A 26,065-nucleotide genomic window follows, 5' to 3' on the forward strand; every position below is an offset into this window, starting at 1 on the left:
TGGTTAAGAACTAGTGCTTTTTTTTTGTAAGAAAAAAGGTGATCGTGTTCTGGGGCAAAATTGAGCAAAAAAAAAAAGGTGGGGGATCGGGGGGGGGGGGCAACGGAAGACGACAAGCTTGTTGAACAAAATAAACCCCACCGCGCTGGGAGCCGGGGGGGAAAAAAAGCCACCGTGCATCCTGTGCAGGCTTTCATCAGGAGCCACCCCACCCAGGAAAACAGGAGCCAGTAAGCATGGGGGAAATGCCATTCCTTTTCTGTGTGCTGGGAAAATAGGTGATGGTACACCCTTCCCAGCGGTACCGTCACAAAAAAAGCACTGTTAAGAACATTTTTCTTTTAACTCCAGATGATTGTTCCTTGACCTATGGGAGATACTGAGGTGGTTCATACAGAATTACAAAAATGAAGATTGGCCTCCATAACTACTATGACAGATAGTTGAGCAAGCCACCTTCCATTGCTTCTCTCAGTATGGATATGCTTTATTGGCTTTCTTATCTTTACTTATCACTAGAGATGCTGTCTGCTGCAGAGATGTAGGTGTAGAGCTATAATCTGTGTAACTCCAACATTCTACCAAACAAACCTGAGCATTGTCTAACACTCCACGTGCTCCCAGTATTTCCCAATTCATGCCCATAGGGATGAACCCTATGGGAGTCCCCATTGTTCATCTTGATTCATGTGGAAGTATGTGTTAATTGGGAAAATGGAAGATACTTCAGGCTATGGTCCTGTAACAAATACAAGTATATTGAAAGATTTGCATGAAGCTTATTGAGTGTATTGGGGCTGTATGTGGGTCCTTGAGTCCACATGAATGCTGAGTTGAGGGATTAGAGTCTTATTTGCCAGATATTGTGCCAATCTTGTTTACGTTTAGTGATGAGATCAGTAGAATAATTTTGGTTATTAGTAGCTGAAAAACATGGAAATGGTTTTTAGGGAGGGGGGATTGTTTAGAAGTCAGTAGCATGTAATTAGAACAATGCAAATGTATTCCCTACAATATGGAAATGTTCATTTAGGTTTTTTGAAGTTTCCTTAACATTTTTTTTCACTGACATGAATGAAGTATACCATCTGCTGTATAACATGCTAAAGGATACTGCTTCAGAAAACTATTTCCTCTCAATTTTGCAACACTTACTACTTGTCAGGAACGATTATTATGTCCGGTAAGAGTGAGCTCCATCTGTTTTTTGCTTTTTATATCCAGTGTCCAAATTCTGGGGTAATGCAAGCTGAAATATTAACAGTGTGGATTTTAGACATATGTTATTTTATAATCTAGGCATGGTTAACAGCTGACCACAAGTTATATTTTATATTTTAAAGAAGTGTTTCAGCATAGTAAATGGTGTTAGTTTTGTTTTTGTGTTCCTTCTTGTATCTCTTAACTCATTGAATTATTCCCCTCTTCTATATTTACAGGGCAGAAAAGTTCTTGTTTTCATAAAATCCACAATACATTTTTGTTCATGTTTTTATTTCAAAACATCTCCATCCCCTTTCAACTGTATATTGTGTCCTTAGAGTATACACTATTATTACTTATATGTCAAGTACCTAGCATAATATTGAATCAGGCAGGAGAATTGGTGTTTTTATATTGTTAAATCATACAACTACAAATACATGTCAGTTATTCCAAGGAACTGGGGCTTTTTTGGTCTGTAGAGAAAATACAGGGAATTGGTTGGTAGGGATGAGAGAGAGAAGTTATTTTTAGTGTTTTTTGAAAAAAAAATCCCTAAACTATTTTTCTTTTTACTAGCTCCACGTTTTTTGTAGTGTTTGCTTCAGTTAGTATTGAGATTTATTTTTCTGGTTCAATGGTAAATGGACTAAACTTCAGATACAACATCAGTTGCTAATAAACAAGTTTAAGATTCTAAATATCGAGTTTGCTCAGCAGAGATTACTGAAGTTAAAATAGAGACCAGTCTCTGTTTCACAGTACAGTTCTTGAGAAATTAACATGTTGTAACTTGTCAAATACTTGCATTATTGCTAACAAAGGCTGACGACCAATCACAACACAAGCATGGTCCTTAAAAATTTACTATGTGAACCTTAGATTATCATAGTTAATCTGCATTTTCAAAATTGAGCCCGTTTTCAGCTCATAAATTTGAGAAATGCTCACTGTTCAAGCTGATATTTTCCCTCGTGTGATTTTGTCTTTCACTGACTTTTCAAATAAGTTTTCAAGCATAATTATTTAGGTACTTCTGGGAAACAGGTTAGCGCAAAATTAGGTTTTTTTGAAAAACCAGTGTTAGAACCTACCAAAACAAAAGACTGAGTGTTTCTTTGGTAAACTCTAATATGTTCTTGGTTGGAACAGAGCTGTGGGCCTGGAGTCAGGAACATGCTTTTCATTATTCTTATGGTAATCCCTCTAGAGCAGTAATTCCTAAACTTTGGCCCGCAGCCCACCCTGCTGAATGCAGTCCTTTACATGGAGCATTAGCTGACCAACCATGAAGACAAAATGGGTGCATGAGGAGATGAGGGTCTGGATGGGAAGTCAGACGCAGGAGTGGGCTGAACATGCAGGGTCTGGGTGGGGGTAAGGTGCAACAGTGGGCTGAGGGTGGTGTATCTGGCCCGGAGGCTGGGGGTGAGGGTGGAAGCTAGGAGGGAGGTAGGGTGCAGGAGTGGGCTAGGGGTGGAGGGTCTTGCTAGGAGGTTGGATGCCGGAAGGGGGTGGAGGTGGACCATCTGGGTGAGAGGGAGGGTGGAGGTATAGAATCTCAGCAGAAGAGGGGGTATAACAAGTGCTGCAGATGTGGGAACTGCTCATGAGGGAGATGGGAGGGTGTTTACCTGGCTCTGTGCCTCCTGCCATCCCAGGTAATAGAATGGCCAATGGAAACAGCGGGGAAAGCCTCTAGATGAACAGTTTCCTGTGCTGCTGTTCCCCCAGCCATGAGGGCGGCGGTGGCACAGTAGGAGGGTAGGGGGAACGGAGAGTGGCAGCACATGGAACAACTTCCTTCTTCTGAAAGCTGGATCCAGCCCACGAAGTTCTCCCCCTCCTGCTGCAGCGGGAAGCTAGTGCTGGTGCTCCAGTCTTGCGGGGACTGCAGGGTTGGAGCACCAGTGCAGGTTCCATGCTGCAGAGGCTGAACCGGTGGCCCACCTGCAAGATGATTGTGGACAAGCAGTGGTCCAGGCACCATGCTTTGAGAACCACTGCTCTAGAATAGGCCAAGTTTTCAGACTCTGGAATCAGCCACTTGCACATACTCAGTTAATGTTTGCTTACTGTTAAAATTTCTTAATATATCTTGGCTGAGTGTGTTCCAGTTCTAGGGATTTTCTACATGCTGGTACAGTGATCATGCTCCCAGGCCCCGTTCAGCTTCCTGTTTGTCAGTTATAGAGCAATAAGCTCCAGAATAATGACAGAATGAAAGGGAGCAGTTGTTTCCTTTGGATTTGAGGATGGTGTGCCTTGCTAAGATCCAGAAGGACACCTTCCACTGTCTGCTGTTAATTATTGTGTTCACTTCAGAAGCTCTTATTTTTGAATAAGACTTTATATCCCATTACATTAGGCAGCAAGCATATATCATTCACCCTATTTAAAGAGATGGCTACAGTCACTTCTGGCAGTCCTGCAGTAGAACTTTGTCTAAACATTACAGTATGAGTGTCCCAGGTCTAATCCTTTTAGCCATGCAGGTGGAATATACCAAATGTGTGTGCCTAACAGGAGTGAACTAGTATTGTTATTTAAATGTATCTACTGAACCTGAGCTCAGAATCTGCTTATAATCAACACAGAACTACATATGGTTCCACACAATGTTTTTAAAACTGTGAAATTACACAGAAAAAAATTAAAAGAACAAAAGCATCAAAGTCCATCATGTTAGTCTTGAATTAGATTTTGACACAATTTTTCTTCTGGAAGACCTCTGCCCTTGTTCAATTTACAAGTTAGACCAGAGTAAATGAGACACAGTGGCTAGAAGAAATGGGTGGGCAGGAAAGATACTAACTGCAAAACTAGAATCTGAGCCCAGATAACAAGTCAAACTAGTACATGGATCATATGACCTGCTGTGCTGGATTTAAAATATGAATTCATTTTTCAGAGATCTAAACTCTGGATTTTTATTTTATACATATCTTAATGAAAATGATAGTAGCAGTTTAATTTACAATGTAGAAACAAGGCCTTTTATTGTCAGTCTTTTTTCTGCTGGCCACTATATAATTCAGTTATTAGAAATTATAATTAGCCTTCTTTCTGTTTCATAAATTATGTTCACAGCTTCCATTATATTCAGAATGCATTGATGTGTATTTTTCTATCATCAGAACTCAGTATTACAAGATAATTGAAGAATGCATTTCACAGATAGTACTACACTGCAGTGGCATGGACCCAGATTTTAAATGTAGAGGAAGATTGGATGTAGACTTGACTCAACTTGTTGGTATGTAAACCTGAAGTAACTCGTCCCCTTTGTTTTCTTTGTAGTTTAGAACAATACTAGTAAAGATGAGTTACCTAAAGCAGAACTTGAAGTTTTGATATGTGATTTTGGGAATGAATACAACTTTTTTTCTAGACGTTCAGAGCTCTACTTTATTCTCTAGACTCTATAGGCAGATATGGCTGGGAAGTTAAGCTTTTCTATTGACAGCAATGGTCAAAGCACTACTTGGATTATAATTAGGGGTGGCTGGAAAGTAAAAAATTCAGTTTGTGAAAAATTTCAGTTTTTGGCATTGGTTTTCATTCTGTACCAGTAAGAAACAAAGATGTTTTAGTTTCCACAAAAAAAAAAAGGGGGGGGGGGAGAGGTATGAGAAGGATAGAGACAACCCCAGAATAGCTATAGAAATGTTACCTCCCTCTGCCCCCCATCCCTCCTCTGTTCTGAAATTTGATTTGTCCTTTTCATATGTGTTCACTCTTTTTGATTGTGTCCCCTTGGTATATATGGTCATACCAATTTTCTTCCACAATTTGATCTGAGGAAGTTGGTCTGACCCACAAAAGCTCATCACCTAATAAACCATCTTGTTAGTCATTAAAGTGCTACATAGTCCAGAATAGCTAGTCTTCCAATTGTTAGGATGTTAACTTGGTTGTGGAAGACAGATTTACATCTTTATTCTGCCTGAGTGCGAAGGGAGATTTGCATTTGGGTCTAACAAATGCCAAGAGAGAGTGTGTTCTAATGTCTTGCTAACAGCTATTCTGGGATGCATCCCCCAGACTAGTACCATTCTACTTAGTATCAATAACTAGTTAAATATTTGTTGGCCTGTGGAGACCGACTTGATTCCAGAGCTCTGTGGGTTTTGTGCAACGTATCAGGGACTGAAACCGAGACCAGGGAACTATTCTCACTTGCATTCTCCACTGCCTGATGACATCCAGGTGGAATAGAGGTAAAAGCACTACCCTTACTAGACTCTAGAATGCAGAAGAGTGAGGCATTTGCCGTAGGGGATAGGAGCTGCGTGTGGGATAGGGTTGAAGACTGGACCAGGTCAGAAAGGAAAATGGTAAAAGGGATCACATTTGAGGAACATAGGATGGAGGTGTAAACACTAGAAAACATTCTCCTGTAGAACCTGGAATTAAATCACTCTGAAAGCATTGGCAAAATGTCATCTGGTGCTTATGGAAGAAGTGAACAAATACTGAAGTCAGTTACTCTGTCAGCTCAACTAGCAGACATCTGGGGTTTTGCTTTAAGGGTTCTAAAAATGTCTGTGACCTGTGTGTGGGGATCTTGATGGCTACACGTGATGGATTTTCTCTTTGGGTTTATTTTGGGGGACATAGACCAGGTGGGATAGTAGACAATTATTTAATGACAGCAGATGAAATACAAAGCGATATAATTTTGTAACTGTTATAACCAGGGCTCGACAAACCGCAGTGAAATCCACTCGCCAGCCCCGCACCAGGCATGTGCCAGACCTGCACTGCGCATGTGTGCACCGCCAGTGAACGGGGCGACCTGCTGAAATCTACTCACCCCAGGCGATTAGATAAACTAATTTGTCGAGCCTTGGTTATAACACAAATTGTCAAAGTATACAAAGTAAATATCCTTAAATCAAACTCACATACGTTTTCAAGTAATTTTTTCTTTCTTTGCCTATTTGTCAACTTCCATTATTATCATCAATGGAAATATTTTTTCATTGGTTTGTGTACATAGCAAAATCAAAATTGCCAATAAAAATCCTCCCAGTGCCTAGCCAAGATTTTTATAATGGCATCCTTAGACCAAATTAAACTATTAATCTCCTGTTTATTTTCCCCCCAAAATCATATCAGACTAGTCAAAAATTCCACTCTACTTCATACTCTGGATCTTAGGAGGGCATTAACATTTTAGCTAGATGGGACCAAACCATATAGTAAATCCACTGGAGTATTTGTATACATTGTGGATAGAAACAAGGGCTGAGTAATTTTAGGGTTATCAAAGTGGATCTTCAGTTGTATTAAGATTTGTTACAATAGAACTTGTGTTCTCTGTCCTCCTTTGACAGTGATACCACGTGCCACAAGAACAGTATCTACATCTATAGCTTTGATTAAGAATGTACCAATTGCAGACATTGATAGAATGGTAATTTGGTCCTTTGTCAATATTTTCTCTAATTTTTGTACCTTGGTGACAGCAGCGAGAACAGATGTTGCTGCAGGGAGTCCAGTTCGCTCTCCTGTGGTCCTCTGGTCTGAACCTCCTGCCTCCTTGCGGGGCATACTGCTTGAGACTTGCCTGGAGTGGATCATCTATGGGGCACTATTAAAGAAAGAGGGGAAATTACCCATTTTGTGCAGTAAATGGAATTCAAGACCTGTGGCTGCTCCATTACCCTCCATTACCCCATCTTGCCCTATGCTTTAGGAAATATTTTCTTGCCCTCTGTCAGGAAGTAGGTGTAGAACACGTGTACCTAAAGTAGAGAACCCACATTTACATGCATATTGAAGAACTTCAGTAGTAACTGGAGTTGTCTGAAGGTGCATGACTGTAGGTAAAGTAGGGCCCTGAATTCATGTGCTGCTATTCTCAGGTGAAAAATGGATAGGAGGGGAAAGCATACATTCAAAAATATGGTCATTAACACTTGCAAAATTAGTCCTGTCATTTTGAGAGAGGTGTCGTGTAGTAAAGAAATTGATAGGGGTGTCGTATTTGAGGAGAACTGGGGACAACTCCTCTTACCCAACTGCTCTATTTTTCTCTCCTTTTACTGCCACTGTCAATTTCCTAGCTTCTGCACCTTATTCTGGGGTTGTCAGAAGTGTTGCTAGGACAGATTACTGTGCAGAAATATGCTGGTTCTCAGAAACCATGATTGGGGAAACTTTACCTTCCTTGTTTTACCTTCTCCCACCTACCTCAAAGCCATGTTTAGGGCCATATAGGAGAATGCAGGAGACTTGCTGATCTTCCTTTTCCTTTTTTTCTTGCTGTCTACAGGAGAACATATTACTCATGTTGAGCTAATTTTTCCTCACTTAACATCAATAGATAATAGAAATGACTGTGAATGGACAATATTTAAGAGGCTAGGCAGGGGATACAGGAAAGTAATGGAAAATTTGTTCTCTTCCCACTGTGCCTAAGAATCACAAACTAAAGCTTTCTTGTAACTATGATTTTTTTTTTCTGTTTATCAGTAAGTTGAGTTTGAAAATGAATGCTAGGGACTTAACATGAAAAAAAATTAAAGGTGATAATTTTCCTGTTGTCTTATCTTGTAGTTTTAAAGTCTATTCAGAGTAGTTAATGCACTTACTTGATTTTTTTCCTATTGAACTAGTGAACTAAAAATCAAACTTTCTTTTTCAAACCTTAAGCAATAAAACAGTTCACAGATCTCAGAACTTCTGCTCTTTCTGTAATTAAACAGTATTAATTTCTGTAAGCTCTCATATTTTTGGAGTCTATTTACCAGTTTATGTAGGGGAAAACACTTATTTTTTGGTTCTACCATATCTTAATTTGAGTAATAATTTCCATTTCTAATAATAGTATAAAGAAAGAATGTTCAAGTGTTTCTTTTGAAGTAAACATGAACTCACTCAAAGGGAAAGATTTAATTGGAAATTAACATTAAGCCATAATGGAGGAAGGTAGTGGGCATAAGAAATTGGCTTCCTAGGTAACTATAGGCAAGTGGTTTTTTCTCTGTGCCTCAGTTTCAGTGTCTGTAAAATGGGCACAATGATAGAGCTGTACTTTGTAAAATGGTTTGAGATTGATTGAAACTTTATGTATCAACTTTATGTAGATATTAATTGTATAAAAATCTGTTCTGATTTTCTGTTAAAGCCTGTAAGGTAATCCTTACTTAAAATAGCATAATATGTAACTTTCATATATGAAAGGAGTTTTCTCAAGCATAACTACAGAAAGGGATGGCTGTGCGAATGTTGTAAACTTAATTAGGGGAAGAATTTCCTTATTGATTTACATCTTAAGTCAAATATATGGTGCTAGGTCAATGGAAATGAGAAGGGGGGGAAAATCAGCTCATAAAATTTTGTTAAAGAGTGAATGAAAAAAATCATTTGACTCATGCTGAATTTCATAGCAGAATGTTACAGTTAAATTATTGGAAAATAAATTCAGTTTTCTAAGCAAAATGTAAAAATTTAGAATTATCATATTTCTAAGAAGTTTTATATTTGATTGTCAATTTAAGAGAGCTAGGAAAGGGAGGAAGAGTTCAAGAAAGATTTACATCTCTGGAAGATAAAAATGTAGAGGTGAAACTCTGAAATTTGGTTCTGTCGCAATTCATTGCATTTTGAAAATGTGTTGATTGCTTAGTAGTGTTTACTGCCTTAACCAATTTTGTCTTTGTAATTGTATTAGATTCATGTGTGGACAAAGCAAAAGTAGAAGAAAGTGAACAAAAAGCAGCAGAATTTTCCAAAAAGGTAAGATCATAAATTAGTATTTAAGATCTAGACAATTGGAAATCTCAGATTAAAATGTGTTAAATCTTGTTCCCCACCTTTCAGCTTACATGGAAAAACTGATTTGCTGTTGTGATCAATATATACATAATATAATCCCTGTTACAGAAATGAGTTGATATATGAAGTCTCGTGTTCTTAGTTGCTTGTGTATATTAGCTTCAGACAAGAATAGGTGGTAGTTTTAAAACAAATAAAAGTTTTTCTTTACACAGCACACAGTCAACCTGTAGAACTCCTTGCCAGAGGATGTTGTGAAGACCAGAACTTTAACAGGGTTAAATTCATAGATAAATTCATGGAGCATTGGCCACTGTTGGAAGATGGCATACTGATTTAGATGGACCTTTAGTGTGACCCAGTATGGCCGTTCTTGTGTTAATAGGAGAAAAAAACCACATGTATTGTAGACTTTACCTATAGTTGCTTTTTTAGGGAGATAGTAAGTCTATTTATCTCAGTGTGTACAGAAAATGATTGCTGTTGAGTTGTTCAGCATGTATTGGTTGTTTGAAAATTGTAATGTATACTTTACTTTGATATAGCTCAAAAGATGGTTTTATTTCCTTCCTTCATTGTTTCCTTAGTAAAGAGAAAAAGATGGAATTTTTGTCTTATTTCTCGTATGAGAGGTGGACTGTGATAAGATGAAGCTATGTTCTCTTGTTTCCCTTCCCTTAGTCTTTCTAGATTAAGTTCAGCAGTGTTCTTTCTGGAGAATAGATGTCTCAGATGAACATGAGCTAGTCTAAATTCAGATAATTTTTTCATGTTTTTCCATAATTAACTCTCTTTAGAGAGCAAAAAGAGCCTAGCGATTAATTTGTTGCTCCCCTGTAAGGCTGTGTCTAGGCCATATCTTTCCAGTTATACAATGTAAAGTTAAATCAGTTTCAGTAGGACCCCTTTAATGTTGTTGACTCTGTGGGCCATCAATACATATCTTCATAATGGCAACCAAATGCCTACATTACTTCAGTGCTAGTAAATAGCCAGAAGAACATTCCATTTCAGTCCTAAAAATATTCTGACACTGCTATTTCACAACAAATATTTCTTAAATGTTAATCTTTATGATTTAATATATTTCTAAAGATGTCACGTTATAATAAAGACCCTCTATAAATTATTTATTTTTCATTTTAATTATTAGGAGCAGATTGTCTGTCTTTGAAATTTCTATATGAAGCATGGGTTGCTTATTTCTTTAAATTTTTTTTAGTAGTTTAGTAGTTATTTTAGTAATTTTGTTTTCTCAGAGTTGGTGAAAGTGTTAATTATTTTCCATGTCCCATCAGAAACTAACATTCACTTACATTAAATAATGATAAAAAACACATTAAAAAGGGGACCTGTAAAGTTTCCATTTCAGGCCTTTTTGGATTCTGACTTTTTGGATACAGCAGTGCTGCACTGGCACAAGCTTTCAAAGTGTGGGCTAGTAAAAAAATTACAATCACTTAAGTAACACCTAACTTTTTTATTACTGTACTGAAAACAAAAGCAAGTGATGATAATGGTCAAGAGGTTAAGAAAAGGGAAAAAAAGATGAGTTTAAACCAGAAAGTTGAATTATTGGATGAGTTTGAAAGTGGTCATAGTGCAGCTTCAGCAGCTATAATGCATGGCATCAATGAGTCTACTGAGCGTTATATTAAAAAAAAAGGAGAAAAATGTAAGTGACAGTGTTACTGTAGCTATGTCAGCTTGTGTCATGTGTGAGCTGTAATCCAATAATGAAACAATGGAAAAGACATTAAGCATTTAGATTGAAGACAGGGCAAAGAAATGAGCACCTGAGAATGGTGTAATTTAAGAAGCGTTGAGCTTTTGTAAGCATTTTTCTCAAGAATCAGGTGATGAGGAGACAGCAAGCAAAGGGTGGTTTAACTAATTTAAAAAGGCATAGTTTACATAATGTGAAATTAACGTGGGAATCAGCATCAGCAAACCATAATCCATCATGGGATTATCCTTTGCAGCTTCCCATCACAATGTTCCTTTGAGACCCCACCTGTGTTATTTCCTCCTCACCCCCAATTGTGGAAGAATAGTAAGATTCGCAGGGAGCAAGTTCAAAACTGTTTTGGGTGATGAGTTGAAGTTGAAGTTACTCAAGTTACTTTAAGTATTTCAGGTTCATATAATTTCAAAGGAAACTGAAATGTTCAAAAAGTCTTGCTAAAGGTTATAACTTGGAAACTGCTAGGGTGGGGGAAGGAAGGCATTTCAGCAAGTTTACAGTGACAATTTACACTGTGTAGCTGGATCTATACACATTTTAGTGGCCTGAAGTTTTGTGTTCTGTAGTTTTCCAATCAGTCATGCAGTATAATGAACTACAAAATCTTTGTGTTGCTTTATTCATACTATTGCTTTAAGCCTTCCTGAGACTATAGTATTTAGTGTGAGCATAGATGGATGAATGATTTTATGGTGGTAATCATTGCAGTTTGATGAAGAATTCACAGCTCGACAGGAGGCACAGTCTGAACTTCAGAAACGAGAGGAGAAAATCAAAGAGCTTGAAACAGAAATTCAGCAGCTACGAACCCAGGTAATTAAATGACATACAGACTTTATATCATGTTACGTTGAGTTGCACAGTAGTTACATTGTTAGAATGAAAGAAAAATTGCCACCAAGAACATTGTGTTGGATGACAATTGAAAAATTTCTTTTAAATTCATATTGATTGTAAAACTAGAGTATATAGGGTATAGTGTTATGAGTATTTTTCACAAGAACATGTAGGACACACTCAGACGTGGAGCCCAGAAGGGACCATTGTGATAATGAAGTCTGACCTCCATATGTTGCAGCCGATGGAATATCTTCTATCTACTCTTGTAATAGATGCACAACCACTGTCTGACTTACCACAATCTTCAAGTCATGATTTGAAGACTTCAAATTACAGAGAATCCACCATTCACATTTGTTTAAACCTACAAGTGACCAAGTGATCAAGTGGAGTGCCCCAAGGGTCCATTCTAGGACTGGTTTTGTTCAACATCTTTACTAATGACAGTGGAAGAGGGGATGGATTGCACCCTCAGAAAGTTTGCAGATGACACTAAACTAGGGGGTGAAGTAAATATGTTGGAAGGTAGGGATAGGGTCCAGAGTGACCTAGATAAATTGGAGGATTGGGCCAAAAGAAATCTGCTGAGGTTCAACAAGGACAAGTGTTGTAGTCCCAAGTACTACTGCAGGCTGGGGACTGACTGGCTAAGCTACAGTACTGCAGAAAAGAACCTGGGGATTTCAGTGGATGAGAAGCTGGAGCTGAGTCAAGAATGTGCCTTATAAACAGGAAGGCTATATGGTGTATTTGGATGCATTAGGAGGAGCATTCCCAGCAAACCTAGGGAAGTAATTATTCCCCTTTATTTGGCGTTTGTGAGGCTACATCTGGAGTACTGTGTCTACTTCTGGAGCCCCCATTAAAGGATGTGGATGCATTGGGGAGATTTCTAGCAGAGGGCTACAAAAATGATAAGGGGGCTGGAGCACATGACAGGAGGAGAGGCTGAGGGATTTGGGCATCTATAGACTAAATAAGAGCAGAATGAGGCAGGATTTGAAAGCTGCCTTTAACTACTTGAAGAGAGGGTCCCAAAGAGGATGGAGAGAAGCTGTTCTTATTGGGGATAGATGACAAAATGAGAAGTTAAGTGGGAGGATATCAGGAAAAATTATTTCACCAGGAGGGTGGTGAAATACTGGAATGGGTTACCCAGGGAGGTGTTAGAATCTCCATTCCTAGAGGTTTTCAAGTCCCGGATTGACACAGCCCTGGCTGGCATGGTTTAGTAGGGATTGGTCCTGCTTTTAGAGGGGATTGGACTCCCATGACCTCACTTCCAACTCTGTGAGTCTATGACATTTTTAATTTATTAATCATTTTTCATAAGGTTTTCAAACTACAGAAAATCAGCAAATGGAACTACCTAGTATAGCTTACCAATAATGCAGGTTGAAAAACAATTCCTGTCAGCTCTTCCATGTGTGGATTTGTAATCCTCAAGTTGAAAAAGGAAAAAATGTGGAGATTTGTTACTACTCAGTATTGGAATCAGAATTCCTCCTTAATATATTTTATGAGCATATATCACTTTCTTTTCCCTCAGGAGGCACATTATAGGGCAAAAAACATTGTGTTCATTTTTTTTACCTGACCATTTTAGCTTTTTCTTCCATTATTTATACAGAGTATCATTTGGCATTCATAAAACTTAAACAAGAGCTGCATAGTGATTTTTGTTGAAATAACTTGGAATTCATGTTGAGTGATGTGTGTAGAGTTAATGAAAGTCACTCCTAATCACATGACATTACATATACATGTGGCAAAATCAATTCAGACACTTCTATATAAGTAAACCTTAGGTGCAAACAAACACATGTATATTTTATATGGAAACTAAATTCTCTGAAACGTCACTCTTCCCCACTCCCTTCAGGTTTTCTCTCTCAGAACCAAAACAATGCCAATCCCTTTTCCCTCTGCTTTTATATTGATTCTACATTTGAAGCCCCTCATTGCAACTCTTCTTTCACTCTGTGTAGGTTACATAGGACTTCCTTTTTGGAACTCATAAGCTCTGCTGTATAATCAGCCAGAGCTACTGCTGTTAAGCAACATAAGCACTCAAGAAAGGGGCGGAGCCTACTCTGAAGGGCCTAAATCTGATGCTAGGCTCTATGTTGTAATATTTTAGTGCTTGATTTTTCTAGAACAGTTACACAAACATATTATACTGTGTAGTTAGATTTAGAATGACTAGGTTTTTACTGGTAAATATTAGTAAATGTAGATTTTGCTATATACATATAATGATGACAAATATTTCCATAAATGACTAAGAAAGTTTTGAGGGTTAAGATTAGAAAAACACTGCTTGAGGATTTAGAGTTTTATATTAATTATATTATTTTACATACTTTGGCGTGTAACGTTGCAAGTTTTTGTGTTTGGTTATAAACTTGTTTTTAAACAATTGTCTGATTTCCCCCCGCCCCGCCTATTGTGGTAAATTAAAGGGAGGGAACACAACGATGAAAATGATTTTGTACAACTCTGAAAATGTAAATAAAATTGAAAGAAACTTATCCATTGAAATGATGAAAAAAGAAAACTGAATTGTTCCAAACTTATTGATAGCTGATGAAACAAAATTAGTTTAGACTTCAATAAACGTCTGAATAATTTCACAATTAAGATAATTACACTTTGGGAATACTAATATTAGAATTGGTTCCAACCAGCTGGGCAGGAATTGCTCAGGACTTCTGGTATGTCCTTTGTGATATTTTTTTCTTCTGGATTCAATGAAGGATAACAGATAACAAAAAGCAAAATATAATGCTACTCCTACTTATGCATGAAAATTATAATTCTACTGTTCCTTCACATGCATAGCACTGTTCCCTCTAACATTTTCTGTCATTGGGCAGGTTGAAGTTTCTTTTGGCGGGTTAAAATTTCTTACATGCAACACCAATATTTAGGTAATGTGTGGATGTGCACCCGCAATAAAATTAAACACGCACAAGTGCGCGCATATACACACATGCATATTTTAAGCAGTTCATATGTGTAAAAGACAATATATTAAAATAAGGCACCTGTGTCTAGTTGCTGAGGTACTGTTAGTGACTACAGAGATGCTGTACAAAGGTAGGGAATTAGACTTTTTCCACTTGAGGAAAAATAGAAGCCCCAGAACAAATTAACACATGGGTTCAGGGTTTGTAGACAGATACATAGGTCAAAGAGCTTGCAGATGAGATTTCAGCCTACAAAACTAGCATCACACCTATTATTTGCTAATTTTGAGTAATAAGAGTCAGAACTCTACCACATACGTTGATGCGTTTGTAAGTTGGGGACCGGCTGTACATGTGATAGGTGGGAGGGAAAAAAAAAGAGGTGAGCATGTTTAAAAAAAAAAAAAGAGTGACCGGCTGTAGTCTTCCCCTTCCTAGCCCATGAGGGTTGAAGAGACTGCTCGGTTTCTTCCTCTGTCTTCCTCTCCCTCTCAGGCAGATGGGACTCTCCAAACTCCCCTCTCCTCTGACATGCCCCTAAGCTAATTAATTACTACCTCTCCTCCCCCCTCTCTTCTCCAGACACTTATTTTATCCTTATCTTGCCTATTTATCTCATCTGCTTATTTGCTCTGGGAGCGCTTCAGTTTAGCATGTGGCAGCATTTAGGTGCTATCTAGCAATGCCCTGTCCCCCACCAATCAGCTGAGCTCCCTGCTTGCTTGTGGAGTTTTGAGCCTCTGCGTGGGGCTCAGAAAATAGCTGTATGGTCATGCAGCTGTGCAACTTAGAGGGAACTTAAATGCACAGCAGCCATATTAGCACCCAAATAAATGGAAACATTGTTTGGGTGATGGCTAACACTGTTTGGTTAGCCATAAGGAGGTGGTTCTTCCAGTAATATGCATCACTGTAGATTCCACCCTAAATAGATACCAATGTATCGTGTGTGTGAAATGAGTTTTTTTTAATGGCAGTGTCTGATTGGGCCATGCATGAAATCTGTGCCAACCTCAACTTGTAAGAAGGGAATAAATAATTTGATAGAGAGCCTGGTTATTTTCGGTAGTCAGTGTTGGCTTAGAAAAATTTTGTTGACAGACCTGTTCTGAGCAGGACAGCATTTGCTAAATGAGCATTGTTGTCTAAATAGAAGAGTTTCTCTGGCCCAGCATGGTCCAAACCTCAATACTGAAGATTATCCAACTACTTGTTACACTAGAAACTTTAATAACTCCATTAGAGTCCACCTAATTACAGTCAGAGTACCATCTTCCTTTACAATTATACTTGATCCTTCTCAACTTAGTACTGAAGTTTCTTCAGAGACCTTTTCTCACATTAGGCAGAAAAACTTCTTTTCTAGGATCTTACTGCAGTTCATGGTGCTTCTGAACCTCTCTCAAAATACTACTTTTACTACCGTACTATGATGTCACTCTCTCTAGTGTTTAAGTGAGCTGAGAGAGTGAGTTACAGCGTTTGAAACCTACATGACACTTTATAGGTACATGGTAGTGCTAAAAGCCTTACATAAAAGTTAATTATAGTAAGCATTTTCATGCCATTCTTTTGTTTTGAATAATAACAAAAAAATGGATCATAGTGTTTGCATGCTCAGGGTCTTGTTTCTTAAATTGTAAGTGAGTAAATTAACAGAAAAAGTCTTGGAAGTTAAGTTGGATTGCAACAGACTGAATTCTGGTGAGGACTCAAGTTAGTGATATATTTCAGACAAAAAAGTCTCAACGGTGCTTTGTGCCTTTTTCATCACTTCACTACAATCATCTTAAGTTTCAGAGTGACACAGTTACAGGAGCTTATTATATAGCAGAGGTGGGCAATAATTTTTGCAGGAGGGCCACTTAATGAATTTTGCTATGGGGCCACTAGCTGGCTCCACTGCTTCTCCCCTGAAAGGGCAGTCTGGGGATTAGCCTCCACCCAGAGTTGTCTGGAGCCAGAAGCTTTGAATTAAATACATAGCAGAGGGTTTGTGGCTCCCAGCCCTGCCGCTACTGTGTAGACTGTCAGTTGCCCAGGGTTGTTGCAGCTATGTAAAAGACTCATGGCTCTGGCCCCTGCCAGGGTAGCGCAGAGACCATGAGCTGTGAGCCATTTAAATAGGATCCTGCTGCCCAAGACTTCACCTGGAAATTAGAAAGAGGCCAGATGCAAGGATTGGATCAAAGTATTAAGTGGCCCAGATCTGGCCCCTGGGCTACATCTTGCCCGGCTCTGTTACATAGGTTCTTTAAATTTTTGGTAAAATTTTCAAAATAAATGCTAATGGAAGAGGCATTCTTAAAGCACTACAAATCAAGTCATGCAGTAAACAAAAATAGTACAAACTTGTACATTATTGTGGAACATATGAACATACTGCAGCAAAAAGATGTGTAAATTGTCCTTTGTAACTCAGAGACTAAGAATCTTTTATGCAAAAGTTGCCAGGATAACCTATTCTTTCTTTAATAAAAAGAGAGGTTAATTTCTAGTACATAAATTAGTGCTGTTGGGTCACTTACCATTACAAGACTCCAGGACCCAGAGCCCGGTGCATAAGTTGGTAGCAGGGGTAGTTCATGTCGTAGTTTTTTTTCTCAAGATCAAAGTTTCTTGGTCAAAGTATAGGTAAGATCCAGAGTCCAAAGAAAATTATAAAAAAAACCCGCTCAGTATATTAAAATTAAAATAACACTATTGAAAATTTGGGGAATAGTGGTTGGTCTGTTAATTGTGTTTCTGAATTCTAAGCCTGACACTCTGACTTGATATTTGTTCCTGGACAAATGCAAAATAGAAAAAGAAATCACTTGCCTAACAGAGGTGTTGGATTAAGTGGCATGTTTTAAATGGAAGTGTGGTGCCTTAGTGTCCTTTTTCTTTGAAAATTTCCCCCACCTGGATAGTGTTTGTAATATGTACAGTAAGCATTAATGTTGATTTTTATTTGTGACCTTTGGAATGTCCTGATTATCTGACTTTTATGAAGGAAATATTTATGTGATCATGGTAATAGTGAAAACTAAGCAATTTGTTTACGTATAAGCTACAAGCGCTATTCTACTGCAACCAATGTGTAGTGGGGTATTATGCAGCAACTACTAATTAAAGTAGATAACCTAGCATTTTTGTTGATCTAGCAAAAGCCGATTAATGTCATCTGGAACAGATTCATGTGAAATCCTGCAAAGTATGGGGGGAGGGGAGGATGGTAATCATAGGTACTTCTAGGGCTGGGAAATATTTACATTTTAATGTAAGAACTGTAAAAATGACTTGTCATAAATACATGGTATGGTTTAAAAATGTTTTTCTGAGTACTTGTATATACTGAGAAATGCTGTGCTGGTTATCCTGAAGTAAGAGACAGCTCTGACATAGAAATAGCCTGGTCCATTTAAGTTATTTAAGAAAGGGTTTTTTTTCCCACACTTAAAAAAAAAATTACCTCATCCTGTTTAAATTTCAGGGTCCACTACTTACAACTGGTCAGCCTACATCAGGGGCTCCTCCTCCCCCACCGCCCCCGCCACCACCACCACCTCTTCCAGGTTGTGTGGCTCCATCACTTCCCTTACACTCTGGACTCATACCCCCACCTCCACCTCCTCTGCCTGGAGGAAGTGTACCTCCACCACCGCCTCTGTTTGGTGGACCTCCACTACCACCACCTCTCGGGGGCATACCTCCTCCTCCTCCAGGAGCTCCTGCATCACTGCCTTATGGAATGAAGGAAAAGAAAAAGTATAAACCTGAGGTGTCTATGAAGAGAATCAACTGGTCAAAGGTACCTATGTGTTTTTTCTCTTTATTATTTTGTTAAATTTGAGAGAAAAGAGAGTGCAATTTGTGGAGATGATACAAAAAGGCAACAAAGCCATAGGAGGATTAATTTTGTTTGTGCTGCAACCAGAGATTAAAACTAGGCAGTTTGTGAGAGACATAGTTTCTGGATAATTCAGTTTTGGGCGAATGGATTGTAGCTCCAGCACCTTGCAGGTTGACTTGTACTCCTCCCCTTCTCTAGAGGATACTTGGTAAATACTTGGTTGTTTTGGCTGTGTGCTGTTTTCCAGTGTTTGTCCTTCAATAATCTTGACAGTAAATAGTTTTAGTCTTTAACTGTTTATCTTTTAAAACATTTTCTTGTTTTTTTATGAAATTTAGAACAAATGACTTTTAATATTTTTGTGCCAATGTTGTATACAAGCTTATTACCATAATTTTCTATCTAAATGTCTGAATTTTAAAACAATTTACTGCAAGGAATCTCTCATGGGGCGTACCTGCCCCCTTTATGCTCTCGCTCCATCATTAGTTGAGTACAGTGTGGCTGACCACCCCTGCCTCAGTTTTCCTTTCTGAATTTGCTCTAATCAGTTTTCCAGACAGCAGCCTGTGCAGGCACTATGACTTAGTCCTCTGGCCAGCTGCTAAACAAAGTTAACCTCTTCAGAGTGGCGAAACTCCAACTAAAATGTCCCAAACAGTCAAAGTGCCTTAGCTCTTCAAAGCGTCTCTTCCCAGTCCTTTACAGAGCTGAGCTACCTTTTGAGGATCCTTTCTGTTGCTCTGGTTTACAGGGCTGGCCTTAGGCCAATTGGGCTGAATCCGTCCCCGCGCCTAAGGAGGCCCCATGCCCCGGAACCCGGAAGTGTGCCGGCGAGTTACTATTCAGAGCCAGGGCCCTGCTCCAGCAATATGTGAAGCTGGGTCTCTCCCCCGGCTCTGCCTGGAGCGGGCTCCGGACCCCCCCCCCCCGCTACCTCTCCCATGCATCCTCCCACCCTGCCCCCAGAGCATTCACTCTCTGCCCTGGACCGTCCCTGCCGTGAGCGGCTCTCAGCGTGGCTCCCCCTTGCCGTCTGCTGCTACCATGAGCAGCGTTGCAGGTGGGCAGGGAGGACGCCCGGGCGTGACATGATGTCATGGCCCGAGATTTTAAAGCTCCTGGGAGCCACGTTGCGGGGCGTGGCCTAGCTCCGGGTTTGGACTCCGGGGCCTGAGTGCAGATTCCAGCACCACAAAGTGGAAGGCAGAAGGTAGGAAAGGGGCTTGGGCAGAGAAGGAGGGGATTGAGGGGGAGGAGGAGGAGGAAGAAAGGGGAAGGCACGAGACACGGTGGAGGAGAGTCAAATGGCAGGGCGCCAAGTGCAGACAATGAGGGAAAGGGCAGGAGGGGAGGTGTCAGTGGGAGGGGGGACAGGGTGATGCTGGGAGAGGAGAGGGGAAGGGCCTTGGGGGCTAGAGTGGGAGGGGGAGGTATAGGGAGAAGGCTTGAAAGAAGGGGTGGGCATGAGAAAGGTGTGGATGGAGCAAGTCATGTGTGAGGGCACAGAAAGACAGGAGGTGATTGGGGCAGAGAGTGGTGAGGGGGTAGGCAGGGAAAGAATGATTGTATAAACTTTTTAGAGCACATGTAAACCATGCTTTGGAGTTTTCGGAAAGTAGTGCTTCAATACTTTTAGCATGCTTGTTAGGTTTACAAAGTGTTTTATGGTATGTGCATAAAATCAAATGTAGTTTTGTGTACTTTGAATGCTGTCATATGCACCCTACCGATACTCAGTAAATTACAGCTCTCTGTATATAGGAGGATGACCGTAATTAGTCCACATCATAGTTATTGTTGAGCTTCTTCAAATGGAAGAAGTTATGAAAAAAATGTTGAGCTGGAGGATAAATATTGTTGTGAAAAATAAGGAAAGTTGAGAGAGAAACATTTGTTTGCAGCTGGAGGTATAAACATTCATCTAAGCAAACAGTAGAATGCCCTCTAAATTACTGCTGGGATGTGTTTTGGGAGTAAAAGTAATTCTGAAATCTGGAGTCAAGCCGTCACTCTCCATTTAGAAGAAAGAACTGAAGATTCTGCAAGAACCGCAGCGGGTTAGATGTGGGCAGTGTATGTCACTTTGCTGTGTAACAATACCAGGCTTTGAGAGCAGACAGTTCTGCAGCACAAGGAAGATAATGCAGGATATGAGACTATAGCAAGTCATGGGTTGTTGGACCCAACTGTTGAAGGATAAAGAAGATTATGAGGACAATTAAGTGGACAGTACAGGGTAGTCCCCAGGTTACGTACAAGATAGGAACTATAGGTTTGTTCTTAAGTTGAATCTGTATGTAAGTCGGAACTGGCGTCCAGATTCAGCCGCTGCTGAAACTGACCAGCGGCTGACTACAGGAAGCTCGAGGCAGAGTTGCTCTGCCCCGGGCTTCCTGGAATCAGCAGCTGATCAGTTTCAACAGGCTGAATCTGGACGCCAGTTCCGACTTACATACAGATTCAACTTAAGAACCCCAGGCGTTCCCAAGTCAGCTGCTGCTGAAACTGATCAGCGGCTGATTCCAGGAAGCCCGGGGCAGAGCAACTCTGCCTCGGGCTTCCTGTAGTCAGCGCTGGTCAGTTTCAGCAGTGGCTGACTTGGGGACACCTGGGGCAGAGCAGCTTGGGAGCTGCTGGGTTGGTCCAGTAGCGCCCAGAGCGGCGCTGGTGGACCAACCGGCAGCGCCCCAGCTGCTCTACCACAGGCGTCCAGAGAAAAGCCTGGTCTGCTGGGGGGAGTGGAGGCGCACTAGCTGCGCGCCCCCCCTCCCCAGTAGACCAGGGAGATGTGGGTGGCGGACTAAGACGCACCGCGGTCCCGCCGCCCGGGTCCTCCGCGGCTTTGCTCCGCGTCGCACGTGGGCAACGGGATAGCCCAGACGCGCCGCGGCTGTCCCACTGCTGGCGTTCTCCGAGGCTTTGCTCCTCATCTCCCTGGTGCAGACCAGGGAGCCGGGGAGCAAAGCCTCGGAGGATGCCGGCAGCGGGACAGCCGCAGCGCGTCTGGGATGTCCCGCTGCCCGCATGCTCCATGGCTTTGCTTTGCGTCTCCCTTGTCTGCTGGGGGAGCAGCTTTTCTCGCCTGATAGGACGCGGGCGGCGGGGCCGCGGCGCATCTGGGTGTCCCGCCGCTCCCATCCTCCGGGTCAAGAAAAACCCCGTTTGTAACTGCGGATCCGACATAAGTCGGATCCGCGTAACTCGGAGACTGCCTGTAATGCTCTTTGCTAAGTAGTTTAATAATTTTGTGCAAATATGATACCTAACAGTGGCATACTGTCACAAATCGAGCAGCCCCAAAATAGAACACATTAGTGGATAACTAAAATGTTTCATTGGTTGGCTACGTTCCTGGTCACACTTCTAAATGATTGGGAAACACATAGTCACATCTCCAGCCCAGCTCTCAAGATGCTTCCTCTGTGGTCAGATGTACTGGGAAAACATTTGTAGTTACATACCTGTGCAATGTAGGTGGTCTTGAGGTTATAGCACTTGACTGGCACTAAAAGGATCTTGGTTCATTTTTGCCAGAGATGTCCTCTTATAACCATGATATAGTTACTTAATCCTAATGCCAGAGTTCTTAATCTGTGTCATGGCAATAGCCCTCGTTTATTCAATACCCAGTTGCATCAGGCCCTTCCTGAGGTATTTGTTTATTGCTTCTCTGAACAAAACTCGCCTAGAGCCTTTATACCCAATGATGGAAGTGATCAGTTGAATGCATGATCTCAATGTTTCAGACTATGATGTAAGATTAACTTTGACTCCACTGCAAATGTGAGACGTTGCAAAATGAAATTACTTCCTTCTTCTGGAAGAAAGACCAAAATGGGCCCATTGTAGCACTATTCTGTTTGCAGATCAAAGTGATGCTTTCAGTTCTGTGGCAAGTTCTGTTATAGTTTAAAAAATAAAAAGGTCCAGTAGGCTGATATAGCTATATAGTACCTTAAAACCTTAATCTGAAGTTATATATCTTGTAGATTTATATAATGAGAATATATTTATATTTACCATTTTCAGTGTCTAGCCAGATGAATAGAATGCTTGAGGATATTAAAATAATTCTGAAATGTAGCATTTACACCATAAACTTAGTTTTTAAAATTCTGAACTTTAAACTAAAATTAAAAAAGAATCAAGATTTAAATAAAAGGCTAAGCATTCCCTTTCCATTTTGTATTTGTTGCACAGTGACCATCTTGAAATACATTTGTACTTTTCATAGAATGTTCTTTTCTTGCCCCTTCTATACTTTCATGTTTTAGTAAATTAATATCTCTGTGTGAGAGCATAAATGTTTGTGATCTTTCCCTTCTTTAGTGCAAGAAGGTGCTGTCTGGATTTCTGTTATTTACCACTTTATTCTTCCCTTTTAAGCTTCTGTATTGAGTTAGCCAATATTACTGTTGCACCTAGATCAATTTCCTCGTATTAACAGAATGCCAAATCATTCGGGTGTCTTGGTATATTTTACTTGTGAGGCCTTAAAATTTCTGGGCTGTGTTTTTGAGGTGAGTGGTTATACAACACTTTCCATCTTACCATGACTAATTTAGCAGTGCTCTGCTTCCAGGAATCTCAGACTTGAACATATTCCTTACATTCTGAACTGTCATTAGACTTCTTGATTTTCCATCATGAATGTTTTAATTAAACTAGTGATAGGCACAAAAATGAGTTGACTCAAAAATACTGTAGCCTGCATCTAATGATCTAAAATACATTTAATCTTAAACTACTTTCCATTTAGAAATCCTGATGCCTTTGTTTCCCCAAAATGTTATTCCTTTTGCTACTAACAAACAAACTGTATCTTAGGTGAGAGTGTTTGTTACCGTTTTTTTTCTGGACAGACATTTGCAGTATGAACTCAATTTTTTGATAATTTTTATTTTTTTAAGTTTATTACTGAGCACATACATTGACAAATGAAATTCATACTTTTGCTGATATGTAGAGCTTGCGAACAGGTGACTGCTAACAGGGAGTTTAGAGAGGGAGTTCTCCAGGTAAAGGAGAAATAGATACAGGACTCTTGAGGGAAGTATGTGTTGTGTTTGGGGCTTTCTTGCTGTGTGCTGAGCTTGTGTTTGTGAGTGAGGGTTGGTGTGTGTTTCTGATTGTTTTTTTCCCCTGTGTTTGTGAGAGAGGCTTTTTTTTTCCTACTTCCCTTTTGCCCTCCCCTCCCCTTAATGGAGTGTGTGCTGTGATTGGTTTCTAATTAAAGTTTGAATTCTACAAGCCTCTGCTGATTGGCTGAGCCTTGGTAGGGGGAAGGACTTTTAGGCAGTCCAGGGCTTTATAAGGCAGCGGGCAAGCGACCAAGGAGCTTGTGATCAGGTGAGTGCTAACAGGGAGTTTAGAGAGGGAGTTGGGAAGGGCGTGAGGTTCTCTTGCCTTTCTTTTTAAATCCCTTCTCCAGCACAGCAGAAATGGATGGTCATAGCTGCTGTTGTTACCTGCATGGAGTGTGCCATGTTTGTCTTTCTCCCGGAAGAAAGAACGGATTTCATCTGCACTAAGTGCAAACTGGTCGCCATTTTGGAAGAAAAAAATTAGAGGACTGGAGGCCCAAGAGTCGACCATACGCTCAATCAGAGAGGATGAAGAGTTCCTCGATAGAATGCAGCATTTAATCCTTGAAGCACAGCAGGCGGAAGAGCCGGAGAGGGCAGTATGGGACCAGGAAGAGAACTGGCAGCATGTAACTTCTAGAAGGGGGAATCCCCCAATGCTATAGAGGTAAGTAATCACTTTCAGGCTCTCTCCGCAGGCTCTGCGGTGCTGAATGCTTTGGAAGGGACCTCACAAGGAAGAAACTGGAAGGGAACACCATCTACTGGAAGGCATTGGATGCGTAGTCCTAGGGATGGGGGTTCCACGGCCACCCCCCCTCCCCAAAGAAAAGGAAGGTTTGTGGTGGTCCGGGACTCTCTCCTAAGAGGGACTGAGCCATCCATCTGCTGTCCGGACCTGGAATCTCGAGAGGTGTGCTGCTTACCGGGAGCTCACATTCAGGATGTGACTGAGAGGCTTACCAAACTGATCAAACCTTCTGCTCGCTACCCCTTCCTGCTTCTCCACGTGGGAACTAACGATACGGCCAAGAATGACCTTGAGCGGGTTACTGCGGATTATGTAGCGCTGGGAAGAAGGATCCAAGAATTCGGAGTGCAAGTGGTGTTCTCATCCATCCTCCCTGTTGAAGGGAAAGGACTGGGCAGGGATCGTCGAATTAAGGAAGTAAATGCGTGGTTGCGCAGCTGGTGTCGCAGAAAAGGCTTTGGTTTCTTCGACCATGGGACTCTGTTCCGGGCACCAGGACTGTTAGGAAGAGATGGGATCCACCTAACCAAGAGAGGAAGGAGCATCTTCTCAGGAAGGCTTGCAAACCTAGTGAGGAGGGCTTTAAATTAGATTCGTCAGGGGACAGTGACCAAAACCCTGAGGGGAGTGGGAAAGTTGGATACCAGAAAGGAATGGACTTTCAAAAAGCAGATTTTGACTCTCAGAGATCTGATGGGCAGAATCCCCTGGGATCCTAACATGAAGGGGAAAGGAGTCCAGGATAGCTGGCAGTATTTTAAAGAAGCCTTATTGAAAGCACAGAAAGAAACCATCCTGATGCGTAGCAAGAGAGGCAAACATGGTAGGAGCCCGGATTGGCTTACAGGGGAAATCCTTGGTGAACTTAAGCACAAAAAGGAAGCTTACAAAAAGTGGAAACTTGGACAATGACGAGTGAGGGGCATAAATGTATAGCTCGAGAATGCCAGGGGGTTATCAGGAAGGTGAAAGCGCACATGGAATTGCGACTGGCTAAGGATGTAAAGGATAACAAGGAAGGTTTCTACAGGCATGTTAACAAGAAGAAGGTGATCAGAGAGGGTGTGCTTCCTGGATGAAGGAAGTAACCTAGTGACAGATGATGCGGGGAAAGCTGAAGTACTCAATGCTTTCTTTGCCTCTGTATTCATGGACAAGGTGAGCTCCTGGCCTAATGCGCTAAGTGACGCAAGATGGGATGCAGACGGATAGCCCTTGGTGGGTAAAGAACAGGTTAGAAACTACTTAGAAAAGCTAAACGTACAGAAATCCATGGGTACTTAATGCAGCCGAGGGTACTGAGGGAGTTGGCAGATGTCATTGAGGAGCCTTTGGCCATTATCTTTGAAAAGTCGTGGAGATCGGGAAAAATCCTGGAAAGTTGGAAAAAGGCAAATATTATAGTGCCCATCTTCAAAAAAGGGAAGAAGGATGATCAAGAGAACTATAGGCCAGTTAGTCTTACCTCGGTTCCCGGAAAAATCATGGAAGGGATCCTTAAGGAATCCATTTTGAGGCACTTGGAAGAGAGGAAAGTGATTAGGAATAGTCAGTATGGATTCACAAAGGGAAAGCTGTACCTGACCAATCTGATCAGCTTCTATGATGAGATAACTGGTTCTGTGAACATGGGAAAGTCAGTGGATGTGATACACCTTGACATTAGCAAGGCTTTTGATACGGTCTCCCACAATATTCTTGCCAGCAAGTTAAGGGAATGTGGATTGGATAAATGGACAGTAGGATGGATAGAAAGATGGCTAGAAGGCCTGGCCCAGCGGGTAGTGATTAACGGCTCCATGTCAGGATGGCGGTCGGTTTCTAGCGGAGTGCCCCAAGGTTCGGTTCTAG

The 26,065-nt window shown here is 40.8% G+C and overlaps 1 protein-coding gene across 5 annotated transcripts in view; it reads left to right on the forward strand.

Moving 5' to 3' along the window:
- DIAPH2 (diaphanous related formin 2) overlaps positions 1-26,065 on the forward strand; it is a 778,453-nt gene that overhangs the window by 195,872 nt on the left and 556,516 nt on the right. For all 5 annotated transcript variants that reach the window (XM_075896761.2, XM_075896762.2, XM_089781656.1 and 2 more), the window contains exons 13-17: positions 1,067-1,183; positions 4,341-4,459; positions 8,885-8,949; positions 11,441-11,545; positions 18,017-18,334. In XM_075896761.2, the coding sequence (XP_075752876.2) occupies positions 1,067-1,183; positions 4,341-4,459; positions 8,885-8,949; positions 11,441-11,545; positions 18,017-18,334 (724 nt within the window). The remainder of the gene's footprint in view (positions 1-1,066; positions 1,184-4,340; positions 4,460-8,884; positions 8,950-11,440; positions 11,546-18,016; positions 18,335-26,065) is intronic.

The sequence above is a fragment of the Pelodiscus sinensis genome, chromosome 13, assembly GCF_052426305.1.
Source record: "Pelodiscus sinensis isolate ZL-2025 chromosome 13, ASM5242630v1, whole genome shotgun sequence".
Lineage (NCBI taxonomy): Eukaryota > Metazoa > Chordata > Testudines > Trionychidae > Pelodiscus > Pelodiscus sinensis.